The sequence below is a fragment of the Astatotilapia calliptera genome, chromosome 6 (assembly GCF_964374335.1).
Source record: "Astatotilapia calliptera chromosome 6, fAstCal68.1, whole genome shotgun sequence".
NCBI lineage: Eukaryota > Metazoa > Chordata > Actinopteri > Cichliformes > Cichlidae > Astatotilapia > Astatotilapia calliptera.
Genome location: NC_137427.1, coordinates 32,347,334 through 32,359,747, shown reverse-complemented (window position 1 = coordinate 32,359,747; position 12,414 = coordinate 32,347,334). Strand labels below are relative to the sequence as shown.

Sequence of the window (12,414 nt, the reverse complement as noted above, 5' to 3'; positions counted from 1 at the left end):
AAAAAGAAGGTATTCCTAACTTGCATTGATTTTTCGCCTTCATTGAGATCTAATGTGTTTTCAAAGAGTTCCCTTACATTTTCAAGCATTTAGGTGCATTTAGGCATGAAAGCATCGTCAAGATGACCTGCTGAAAGTCCAAAGCATTGAACTCTTTGGACCCCTTGGTGGCAACTGAGCATCAGTTAAACACCACAGCCTACCTGAGTACTGTTGCTGACCAGGTCAATACCTTTCTGACCAGATGGTATGCATCTTCTGATTGCTGTTTCCAGCAGGATAATACAAAATGTCACAAAGCTCAGATAATCTCAAACTTTTTTCTTGAACATGAAGTCACTGTACTTAAAGAACTACATGATGTGAAGCACGAGAGTACCATAAATCACCTTTAACGTTGAGGCAGATGTAATTTAAATAAACAGATGGGCAGGAAAGGTTTGGCGGCTGTCATGCAAAACCTGCTCAGTAGTTACTTTACATATCATGTAAATGAAGAAACAGCAGGTCAGACCCTCAACATGTTGTAAGCATCACAATCAGCTGACTCATGCAGAGTACTACTGTGTGTGTGCAGACAGCAGCTGAATGTGTGGGCCTCTGAAGGAGCTCCGTCAAGTCGGTGCCCCTTTACCAGGCACAGGAGGAGCCAAAGCTCGGGGCAAATGTGACTCCTGCAGGTTCCCCACTTTTCTTCATGCTTGGAGCACAATTCTTTTCCCATCTTGATTATTTTAGTGCAAGCTATGCAGTTTAAAACCCCAAAAATGACATATACATAACAGTGTAATCGGAGAACTTTGCAGAACTTTATTGTGACAGCTGATACAGACACCAAACAGCTCTCTGTAACAATTAAAAAAATGTTTTCACTGAAACTAAAGTGAACTTCACCCACTGCTAAATCCTTCCCTCCAAGGTACTGGGGTCATCCCTGCACCGAGTGATTGGAGTAAAATCTCAGTAGTCTTTCCTCATCGCCACACCTGTTTGTCTATCCAAAAAGAGGAAAAAAAATCTGATTGAACCCGAACTGTCTAAAGCGCTCCACAAAGCCTCTCTGCACTGCTCAGCAAAGTGTTAAGTGCCTCCTTTTGTGTCAGCAGTCTTATTTACAAATGGCCATCCACCCAGTTTGGCTGCACACACATTGCTGATCTTTTCAAAACCTAATATCAAACCAATAATTCATAAAATAAGCTTCACATCAAGAGCAGAAAGGTAAAACCAAAAGCAGGCAAATTCAAAAATGATCAGTTAGGTCACTTCTCTGCCCAGTTGGCACAGCAATGCCAAACGAGAGATGGGGGGGGAGGGGTTGTAAAGAACAAGGCCGTCATTGAAAACGCAGAGGGCAAACTTCTCTGCTTATTTTAGAGAAAAAAAAACTGTTCATCTGCCTACATCTTCACATGTCACCATATTGGTTGTATTCACAGAGGTGTACTGGAGTTGTCCTCAAACCACTAAAGCACTAAATTACAGCAGCAGTCCGAGTGACGGGCTGGGAGGAATGCTTAAGTCTCCAACATCAACAATAATACTGAAATATAACATTTCAATATGTAATAAGTCAATCTATATTGAAATATACAACTTCTTGTTAACCATATATTTCAATATACAAATCATACATGTAAGAGGAAAAAAAACAACCTACGGTACTGTGTGGTGATAAAGTGGGATTTTTATGACCCGTGAACAATGGGAATGAAACACGAGACGGATGCTTAAATTTGAAATATACTGATTAGCCTTTCACCTGAGTATGGGCTATTGTCACTGGGGTGGGGAGGCGGGGGTAGCCAAATCCTGTGTCGTCTCACTTTCACTCACACACTAAACACACTCTGCACAGGAATAGTTACAGCTAAGAGGCTCGCAGAAGTACCGTTTTAAATAGCTGCTATAAACACACTCAAAAGAAAGTGTCTAAAAAATTATCTTTGGAGGGGGAGAGAGAAATGAAACATACACAACATCAGAGCTCCTTTTCATATCTCCACCCGTCCATGTGGTTGTATCTCAGTACCTCTCAGTTTTTAGGTGGAGCATTTAAGGGAAACAGAGAGCGTCCAATAAGTTAGTCCGTTTCTTTTTTTTTTTTGCATAGCCAGACAGTGGGCACAACCACTGCAACCACAGAAAGAGTTTCAATGGGAGAGCTGTCACTGGAAGTGGGGAGCCTTGGTCCGTGTGTGTGTGTACCCCTTTCTGTCAGCTGGCCTCGGGATGTTTAGTTGGCCGCTCCCAAAGATGCAGCTTCTTGCTCACAAGGTGGACTCTTTCTGGCGATCGCGTCCGTTGGACGTCTTCTTGACTTTGGAAATGCCCTCGAGTGCACCTGACTCAGTCACTCTGGACACAAACAGAAGAGCAGCAGCACTTTTAATGGCAAACACTTTCTCAACCTTCATCTTAGTTCAGTCGGAATTATTAAATCTTATGGAAATCACAGAAAAACAAACGCTTAGCCACACATTACCCACACGAGCCTCCTCCTTATGTGATGGAACTAAATAGACAGTCAGCACCACTAGAATAGTTTCAGCTCTTTCAGCACCATCACTCATAAAGTAATGTTTTCTTCAATATTCATTTATGATCACACCGCACACATGCTATGCGATATCAGTGTTTTCACTTTGTGTTAATGAGGACAAAAAACCAAATCTCAATAAAAGACTCATACGGAGATTTGGCTACTTCAACCATACTTTGAAGACATGCTACTTTCTATAACTTCTCCAAGTATAAATTAATCAGGTAGAGTAAGAACTCAGTAACAGGATAAGTTATTTAAATGCCAGGTGTGGGCTCATACAGACGTGTCACGCTTACACTTCATCATTCTCAACGTCGTCCTCGTCCTGGGGAAGCTGGAGATAGGGGTTATTGGATGCTGGGCGAAACTTGTAGCCCGTCAACACAAAGAAGATGAGAGTCGACACCTCCACCAGAAACTGAAGAAGAAACAGTGCGTTTAATAACAGACAGGAGAAAGTGTCTTAACACTGTCCACAACATCCGGAAAATTTCTTTGCAAACAAATAAGTAGCACAGGGCCTTTTTAACATATGCGCTGTTTCACATTCTTCAAGCAACGCTAATATCCCATCAGGCCTCAGAGGGGAATACAGTGCTCTTTAATAAAGGGCTTTAAATAAGTAATGTGCTGGCAGATTTATACCAGCTCACATCAGGCAAGTATTGCCAGTCATTGTTGATTCAGAGAGCACAGACCGTCCTCGACTTTTTTCAAACAACTGCTGTAGCTGCACCGTCATCGTCTTACCTCATAGCACCACTGCCACTGGAAAGGCATAGTGAATTTGAGCAGAATGGCTATGATCCTTGTAAAGTAGATGTAACACACGATCTAAAATGACAGAAAACATTTCAGTAAGAACTCTTTAAATTTGCACGGTTAAACAAAAAAAAATATCAATCACACTAAAATCTTCCTTTTCCTCAGGATTAATTTTGCTTTGCTAAAAAACATTGTCAGAGGCAAGTTTTCAGTGTAACTGGTAAATCTATTACTGGTCCGATTGTTCAGATGAATGGAGGGTCACAGAACAACAGCAAAATACTGGCCTTCTTACCATCACATAATAATGGCGGAAGAGCTTGAGCTTCTCCAAATTCATGGCAGCTGAAAGAAACATGCACCAAGTTAAACACAGAACAAAACCTCTCCACCTATTAAAGCCCTGTAGTTGCAGCAGGACTCACCTTTGCCATCGGTGCTAGAAGCCTCTTGTAGGTGACGGATTGACCTTTAAAGACAGAGACGTGTTATACAATGAATCTGCTATTTGGGGCAAACTTGCATGCATACACCACGTAACACAAAGTTCATTTCGAATTACAAGAAACTACTTATCTCTTGTTTCATAACTTCAAACTGAAAATTTTCATGACTGTTTCATCAAGTAGGCAGGGCTGGACGGCAATGCTTTTGGTCCCCTCTCATTTTTTTCATGAAGTTGAATTATTCTGGGCGTTCTACTCTATCAAACATGCTCCACTTTCCCATACTGATCCTCTTATCCCAGAAATCTTAGTAACTTTAAACACTAGCCCCCAAAACTAATTTGGGACTAAAATGTAATTCAATAACAGATATCACACTGACCACACAACAGGGAAAAGGATGGCTCCACAGCAGATAAGGTCCACCAGAAAGAGGATCTCCTTCCACACGTAGTACTCGCTGGAGCCCTCCTCTGTAGACTCGATGATGATGTATGCGACGTTAGCCAGGACCTGCAGCACGACCGGCGAGCCATCAAAGCAAATACACATAAAAATCACCCAAACACCATTTGATTTGCTGCTCACCTGCAGAGGAATGACGATCATGAAGATCTTCTTCTCCTTGTCGGACAGGATGTATTTCACGAAAGCCCAGCCGGTACCAATCAGCGCCAGTGTGATGAACAGGAGCGCCCCCTTTAGCCTGGGAAGGATACAAACATTTTTGTGTGTAATACAAATCAAATACAACCTAGGCTAAGACGCCGATTCTGCTGAGGTTCTGCTTACAGGTGTGTTATATAATACATGATGGCCCAGCCCTCAATAGGATGCCCCTTAGTGTTGATGAAGTAATAGTTGATCTGAGAGAGACGGGGACAGAGGCAGAATTCAGTGAGTCTCTTTTTATGAGAGGATTCAAACTCAGACTGTGCTGTGGTGGTGATGCACTTACACTGTGGAAAACCAGTGACATGGACTTTGTGAAGGCTAGCGCTGCCATCAGCCAGTGGATCTTGAACACACTGTAACTGCAAACAAGCACAGAAGAGAGATGTTTAAACACTGCAGGAAATGCTTTTATTCCTACTGCTTAAGGTTCATCCAAATAATTAGTTATGATGTAAATTTTAGTCAAGCAATTGAAAATGTTGGGCAAATGCTTTGGGGCAGGATACTGTATGACCTCTGCAGCTCAGTTTTGTTAGTCTGTCTTTTTTTTTGGGAATGCAAACCTGTTAGCTAAGCTCGAGCCATGTCAGCACAGAAAGCGTTTCAGCCATCTTTAATAAATCCAGCAGTTCATGGGGTCGCATGTTTTTATTCTGTAACTCAATTTTCCTTCTTTCTTCCTTATATTCTGGGCTATGAGCACTTCCAGAGCAACAGTAAGCCACAGCAGAACACTCTGCCAGAGCTATAGCTGCCAAGTTGGCTAAAGGACAACACGTTTTAGTAAATCACTCACTGTAAACCTGCTTTATGTTCCTTTAGTGGGAAGGCTGCAGCATCTATGGGCATGTCTGTAGAGTCCTGCGGGGCACTAGTGGGATCTAGAGGAAGGCCAGTGGTAGCTAGTGCTCTTTCACTGTCATGATTGGAGCAAATACTTCAGATATCTTCTTAAAAAATGTATTTGGGCTGCGTTGTCAAGTATGATGTGTCAAAGAAGCCAAAGTCTTTTTTTTTTTTAAACTTTATAAACTAAAAGTTCCTTGTAGTGAGTGTGAAGTACTTGAAGTTACTCAACACCCACTGTAAAACAGTGACTGTGCCACAGTCTTCCACTGAGGTGTGAACAGGATCCTATGCTTAATGATCTAATTAGTGTCAATTAGCAAATATTGTCATGCTTCATGTTAGAGTGATTATAACAATAAACACTACAAACTGTGTTCACTTTAGTATGGGGTCATATGAGCCAGTGGCCCTAACCGTATTCTTCCATCATACACTTTGTAGCAAGAGCTTCCCAGATTATGCAAGTGATTTTTTTTTTTTAATTTCCAATCCTGCAAAACAGTGTGGTTCACTATTACTTCATTGTGCCCGTGTACCTGTGCTTCATGAGATTGTACACCCAGACCAGAGCAGCAATGAAGAAAACTCCAGCCATATAAAGATAAAGGCGAGGCAGAGGGATTTCCGCTGCAGAGAGGAAGCCATGGGGATTCTTCTCCCTCACTTCAACCTGTGATGCACGCAACATGGTAAGCAGACACACGCACGTGAGTGTGCATTTTATAAACTCAAAAATACTCAACTCACTGCAAACGAGTAGGGCTCGTTAAATCCCGGATCGCTGTTTCGACAGTAGTGGAACTTCAAGCTGTACAGGCCCTCCGCCTCTGAGCCAAACCGTATGCGGAACTGTTGAGAGAAAGAGAAAACACTTCCTGTCAGAGACAATCCTGCCCTTAAACATGCCTGAGCATACTGGATAAGGAGGATTTTCTTACACTGAAGCTGTAGATGCTGCCGTTTTTTTCCAAATCTAAAGTCACATGGTGGCGACTGCTTAGCTAAAATGAAATACAGCGTAGAAATTAATTTTGGGATTAAAATCAAACTAAAAATAGACCAAAATAACAAAAAACAAGAAAAACTTACATTGAATGTCCCTGTCACGTTAACAGCTTCAGGGTTCTGCACAGCCTGCTCTGGTTTCTTGTCATCGCTCCGTTTGTCTTGGTGCTCCGCTGACTTATCCTGATTTTTTGATTGTTGTTCTGAATCACGTTTGACTTTCTCCTGATCTACAGAGCACAAGTGCAGATGCCAGGCACAAAGGTAGAAATTTAGTTTATTCCGAGCATTCTATACACAGGTGGATGCTTTCATATCAAGAAAACAAAAACAAAGGCAAAGTCGAATGAAAACAAAGGACAGTATAATAGCAATGCCTCTTTCCACTAGTACCTACTTGACTCGGCTTAGGCTTGTAGTACCAGGTACTTTTTTTAGTGCCTACTCAGCCGGAGTTCCACACAAATCAGAGGTGATCCAAAAATGATGTTAACAGACTGCATAACACTGATTGGTTAGTCAGTGATGTCAGTGTTTGAGTCGTGAGAGCGTCTTGTTCACAAAAATCAACACTGTGGTCCCAGACTGTGACAAAAAGCCACACGCTGAATAGTAGCTATACAAATCGCTTCGACGCCCGCCATTGTTGTGCCGTTTGTTCCACATATAAATGACGTAACAGCACTTTCAGCCACGTTGTTATGAAGATCCCACGCACATTGGTTGACACTCGACTGTGATGGCAAATGATAAAAACAGAGTCGAGTTGAGCAGAGTAAGTACTAGTGGGAAAGAGCTACAAGTGCATTTGATGAAAATCCTTACACTGTGTAAAATATATCAGAGACTATGAAATTATCTTACATTTGACATATTATGTAAATACCATAAACAAACACTTCTTAAGACCTGCTCCTTTATCACAAAAACAGAAGAACCTTGATGAATACATCTGAGTTACTCTTCTCTTTATCAAAAAATAAATAAAGACAAGCCTTTAATAGAACACTTTAAATAGAATTGTTTTTGGGGTGGGATAGAAATTTAAAGTGTACTTTGTTTAAATGATGCCACTGAAGGAAGCAAAATCCAAATTTTGGTATTTGTGTGGCCAACACTAACCTTTATCTGCTTCAACCCTTTCCTTCGCAATCAGTATGTTGTCTTGTTTATTCACAGCATCCACACTGACGCTACACAAACACAAATTATACAGTTAGCCTCCACACACTGAGCTGCCGACGGCACTGTAACAAACATTTTTGAATATTAGTGCTGAAACATCCACACCTTTGGTTCTTGATATTAATGAGAAAACGAATGAGAGGCTCGGCATTGGTCGCATTTTGAGTGAGCAGACATTTCTTCAAATCCTCTGCCTAGAGGGGGAAACGTCACACAAACACTCACTCAACACCTGTATTCATAATAACAAAACTTTCATAAGTGCATTTCAACAAAAGGCCGTCCTTGTCCTACATGATTGCACAACTGATTTTGAAAGGTCTGAAAATAATGATGTACAATGCTGACAGAAATATTTATGGTGATGTACTTACTGTGTAGGACAAGACTCCATTAACACGCGATCTGGACAGGCTGAACCCAACCTTAAGAAAGTGGGATTACGTTAATCAGTAGGGTTAAAAGCAGCTGATTCAAATCTCTATTTATTTTATAACACATATTTTATCACACTAACTCAATCTGCAAGTTTTTACTGTCAAATCAGCTCTTAAAACATGACACTTGACACCATCGCAAACACAAGACCAAAGGTTGATGAGCTCACTGCTGCTGCTTCATGACTTTTGTGTCAGGTTAGCCCGACTCACTGTTGTTTCGAGCACTCCACTACATTACTTCAGCGGTCACACTGCTTACAGTGCACTCGAATGTTTAACAACAACTGTCTAGGAAGAGAGGCTTATTAAAGGCAATGTTCATGCGTACTTTCATTGTATGTTTTTTCCCTATATTTAAAAAAAAACAAAAAAACAAAACAAACAAAACAACAAAAAATGTCAGCGACGTAGTAGCTCATCTGACCCATGAATAGTCACAATTAACAGGCTGTTCCCCACAAAACAGCACATTTTGTTGAGACCTTGCAGCTGAGTAATTCAGGTGAAGACCCATTAGATGATCGTTGCGTGATGGTTTGATTAAATCCTGATTAATACTGTAGGAGAAGTGGCCGTTCTAATGAAATGTGAATAACTGGATGGATTTCATTTATGTTTTAGCTCATTAGTCCTTCAGTCTGATGAATCATTGGGGAAAAATAAATAAATAAAATTTGAAAAAAGGTCAGATTGAATCCTTTTGTTTTAAATGAACTATTAGCCTGATAAATGGTTCTGAGACCAATTTTGTTGTCTGTTTATTTTGTTTCTATTCATTATTTTTGCTTCTGTACCAAGATAAATAGAAATCTTTGCTAAAAAGATGTTCTGGGCTGTGAGGTCAGTCTCCTGATAATGAATATGCAAATTCTCATAACCACTGATCTTTGGCCTTCATGAGTGGTGCTAGTTTCAGTCATTGTGCAAATGTACTGTTTATAAAGTTGGGGAAACCTGGAGTCAGCTGACACTGAAGAAGTCACTTGGATGAGTGACGAAACAGTTTTCTCAGTGAAAACGCTACATCCAGATGAACAGAATTAATCTTTTAGGTAAACCTAACAAACACTTTACACACTGTATAAAATATACAAAAATAGAAGAAAATATTGCCACATTACATAGAGAATCCACAAAATAACAACTCAAATATGTTAGCTGGGCCAAAAATACTTCATTAACTCTGTCTGCAGCCTAATCGAGTCAAGATATTAATTCTTTAACAAGCAGTTAACAAACATATAGTTACATTTTTTCCCTTCAAAACCTCAGTGTTAAAAAATTTTTTTTAATTAATTAAACCTGTTGATGATTATAATTTGCTGTCCATTTACACAAAATGGACAGCGACTGTGGGTTTGATTATGGATCTGCTACGGTGAACCTGTTTATTAAAACCCAAGAGGCTGTACAATTATTAACAAAAACTGAAAAATTCCACAGATAAAGTAACGCAAACTCAGAGCCTTCATTTCCAATCACGCATTAATTTTGAGTCTCTGTCCAAAAGGCATATTTTGAGTGAAATTCTTAGTAACAAAGATGAAGAAAATGTTCTTTTCATTCAACTTTTGTTTTAGTTTGACCACATATGATAAGTTTCATGGGTCTTTACAGGACTGCTAGTTGTTTTTATTTTTATTTTTCATATTCAAAGTCAAACAACTGTTGATGCACCTGTCCCGAATTACAGATGTGGATTTACATTTATGGAGAGGCTGGAGAACATTTTGACATAGTTGTATTCAAATGTGGCCTCAGATTTAAAGGTTTTATGCAAACAAATGATAAATAGAAATGGAATTGCACATCTGTAATAGATGTGCCATTTCATATTAATATATAAAACCGTACATCTAACGGTACTGCCTGGTACAACATTACCTCTAGCTTGAATTTGTTCCTGCTTTTATTATTATTATTATTATTATTATTATTATTATTATTATTATTATTATTATTATCATCTTTCTTTTTGTAATTCAATTCTATCGTTTTGAAGAACACAATGCCACCTGTTGAAAAGAAAGGTCAATGAACCACCGCATATAACCAAACACACACACCGGACTTACTGGGTACTTGCTGAAGTCCACTGAAGTCTCCGGGACTTGCAGTGAATGCAGGTAGACATCCAGAGTTCCGTTAGCGTAGAAGCCAAAGTCGTTGAGGTCGATGGTGTGGCGAATTTCATTCTGGTTGTAAGAACAAACAAGTAGAGCTCAGCTGTTGTGGTTCAGTCAGTAAACATGTCTCCTAAGACTCAGATTTAAGAAGCTTTGGTAGCTTTTCTCGTGCGCCCATAACAAAACCCAACGCGACATTATGTTTGGACTGTCCTCTGCCATTAGAATTAATTACAACATACGAATTGAGTAGTAAGACGCTCGACGGGAGCAGAGGAAAACAACACGCCATTAGCTCCCGAGCTAGCGCTGTCATAATTTGTTGCCTTACCGTCAATGTAAGCTTGTGTATTCTTGCTTCGCACCCAGGCAGAAGTAATATGAATAAAAATCCAGCCACAAAGCAGTCTCTGTGCCCCACCGCCATCGCTGACTCGCTAGCGGTAACTAGCTGCTAATACTAGGGAGCGTCAATCCTTCCAGGTGGCTAAATAACAAGCTAGATAGCAGACTTGAATGTAAACCAGGTCAAATGCGAGAGTTAGAATCTTTCAGCTTAGCTTTCCGGCTCTTAAACGGCGTCGTTTACTATCAAACTACAACCATGTATCTTGTTTTCGAATTCCTTTCTGCTGTCATCGCTTAAGGTAACAGCTAGCTTGTAGGCGTCACGATCTGACTTCCTGGTCTGGTGTCAAGAACAAAACGTTGATTAAGGTGCGGACAAGAGCGTCAGCTGCTGCGGGCTCACACCCGCTACAGTGCCACAGCCGAGATATAGACAACACTCTGCGCAAGCAACCGGAGCAATGTAGGCTTTAAAACTGCCCACCCGTACAACCCGCTTTTCTGTACTAATTTTGTGTCAGAAAACGATAAATGTTGTTCAAGGATCTGACTACACCTTATATGAGTTGTCCTAGATTTTGATCACGTGGTTCAGCCCTGACACTAAGCTTCCGGCTAAAATGAGTTCACGTGATTAGAATGACCCTCCACGTCGGATACAGTCTCTCTGTGTTGTTACGTTGCGGAGATGAACTTTTGACACGTGGAGCTTTTATTGTTTCAGACATTCAAACTACGAGTTTACGTTTTGTTGTCTCACTCAACAAATGTTCTATATTCTCTGTACACGTTATTTGTATTGTCCACAAATCGCGATTATTGTTCAAACAAGATCATTTTTATAGCCCCTCTGATGACATGGTCCAAAAAATAAATAAATTGTGGCCACAAAATACTACTTCGTGCCGTCGAAATAGTATAACGTGCCCACGAAATACTTATTTGTGGCCACGAGAAAAAAAGTCACTAAGGGGGATTTTCTGGGACTTCCAGTCATGAGAAGCTTTGCAGCTGTCTTGAATATTTTTTTCACCTGGGAATAAACTTTCTCACTGTAATATGATGAGTTTCAAATTATTTGGAAATAACTAATAACCCTTTAAAGATTGATGGATAGAGGCTGCTAAGATGTCCAGATGTATTTTTAATATATCCTGATATTTAAAATTGTGAAAATGAATGCGGGTGTAATTTCTTTTTCACACAACAGTAAATCTACAACAACTGACTAAACAACTGATGTATTATCACCATTATAGCTGAACTTGTATGTGACTCCTGCTTTTAGTTGTTGCTGTTGTTTGGCTGGAGTCTACACCCCTGGTGTAGACTCCCCCCTGGTGGGGGGACTCCAGGCCTTGAGAGCCGGTGTGCTGCAGGTTTTAGATGTGTCCTTGATCCAAACAGCTGATTTAAATGGCTAATATGGCCTCAATATATCTTGAAGTTCTCCAGAGGCCTGGTAATGAACTAATCATTTGATTCAGATGTGTTAACCCAGAGTGATATCTAAAACCTGCAGGACACTGGGCCTTGAGTTCCCCACCCCTGGTCTACACCAACTCCTGAGGTACACATCTGGCTCTTTAGCAGCTCGGTGCTCATTGGCTCTTTGCTATTCGTGTCATTCTGGTGCTTGGGCCTGAGCAGGTATAATGGTTCAGTAATATAGATAACTGATTGCATATTATTCAATTCTTTTTACATTGTAATTTGATTATCTTTTAAAATAATTTGACCAACTTTAATTAAAAAAAATAAATACATTTTTTTTACAGCCATTTACACCAGTTTTTCTTGATCTACTGTTTATGTCTTGTCCAAGTGCTGCTCTGCACACAGCAACATGTGCACACACACACCAGCCAGCAGTCTATGGTGAGAGGTTTGCTGCAGTCAGACAGCTTGATGAAGTGTGTGGAGGCCAAAGAGAAAGAAAACCATTTCCTGGATGGTGATATGTGAACAGGAGAGATCAGCAAATTTATAGAGATGCTCGATAGAGACTTGATTATTATCACAGTCTTAAT

At 40.3% G+C, this 12,414-nt stretch overlaps 1 protein-coding gene across 1 annotated transcript; it reads right to left on the bottom strand.

Moving 5' to 3' along the window:
* Positions 1-790: 790 nt before the first annotated feature.
* gpr108 (G protein-coupled receptor 108) lies at positions 791-10,738 on the bottom strand. Its single transcript, XM_026171695.2, has 18 exons — positions 10,368-10,738; positions 9,986-10,105; positions 7,845-7,895; positions 7,576-7,664; positions 7,408-7,478; positions 6,370-6,515; positions 6,219-6,281; positions 6,028-6,129; positions 5,817-5,950; positions 4,715-4,790; positions 4,549-4,622; positions 4,345-4,462; positions 4,139-4,269; positions 3,736-3,779; positions 3,606-3,655; positions 3,296-3,379; positions 2,842-2,963; positions 791-2,358 (listed from the first exon to the last, which is right to left on the bottom strand). The coding sequence occupies exons 1-18, from the start codon at positions 10,461-10,463 to the stop codon at positions 2,271-2,273; spliced, it is 1,659 nt and encodes a 552-aa protein (XP_026027480.2). The 5' UTR covers positions 10,464-10,738; the 3' UTR covers positions 791-2,270.
* Between the last annotated feature and the right edge of the window lie 1,676 nt (positions 10,739-12,414).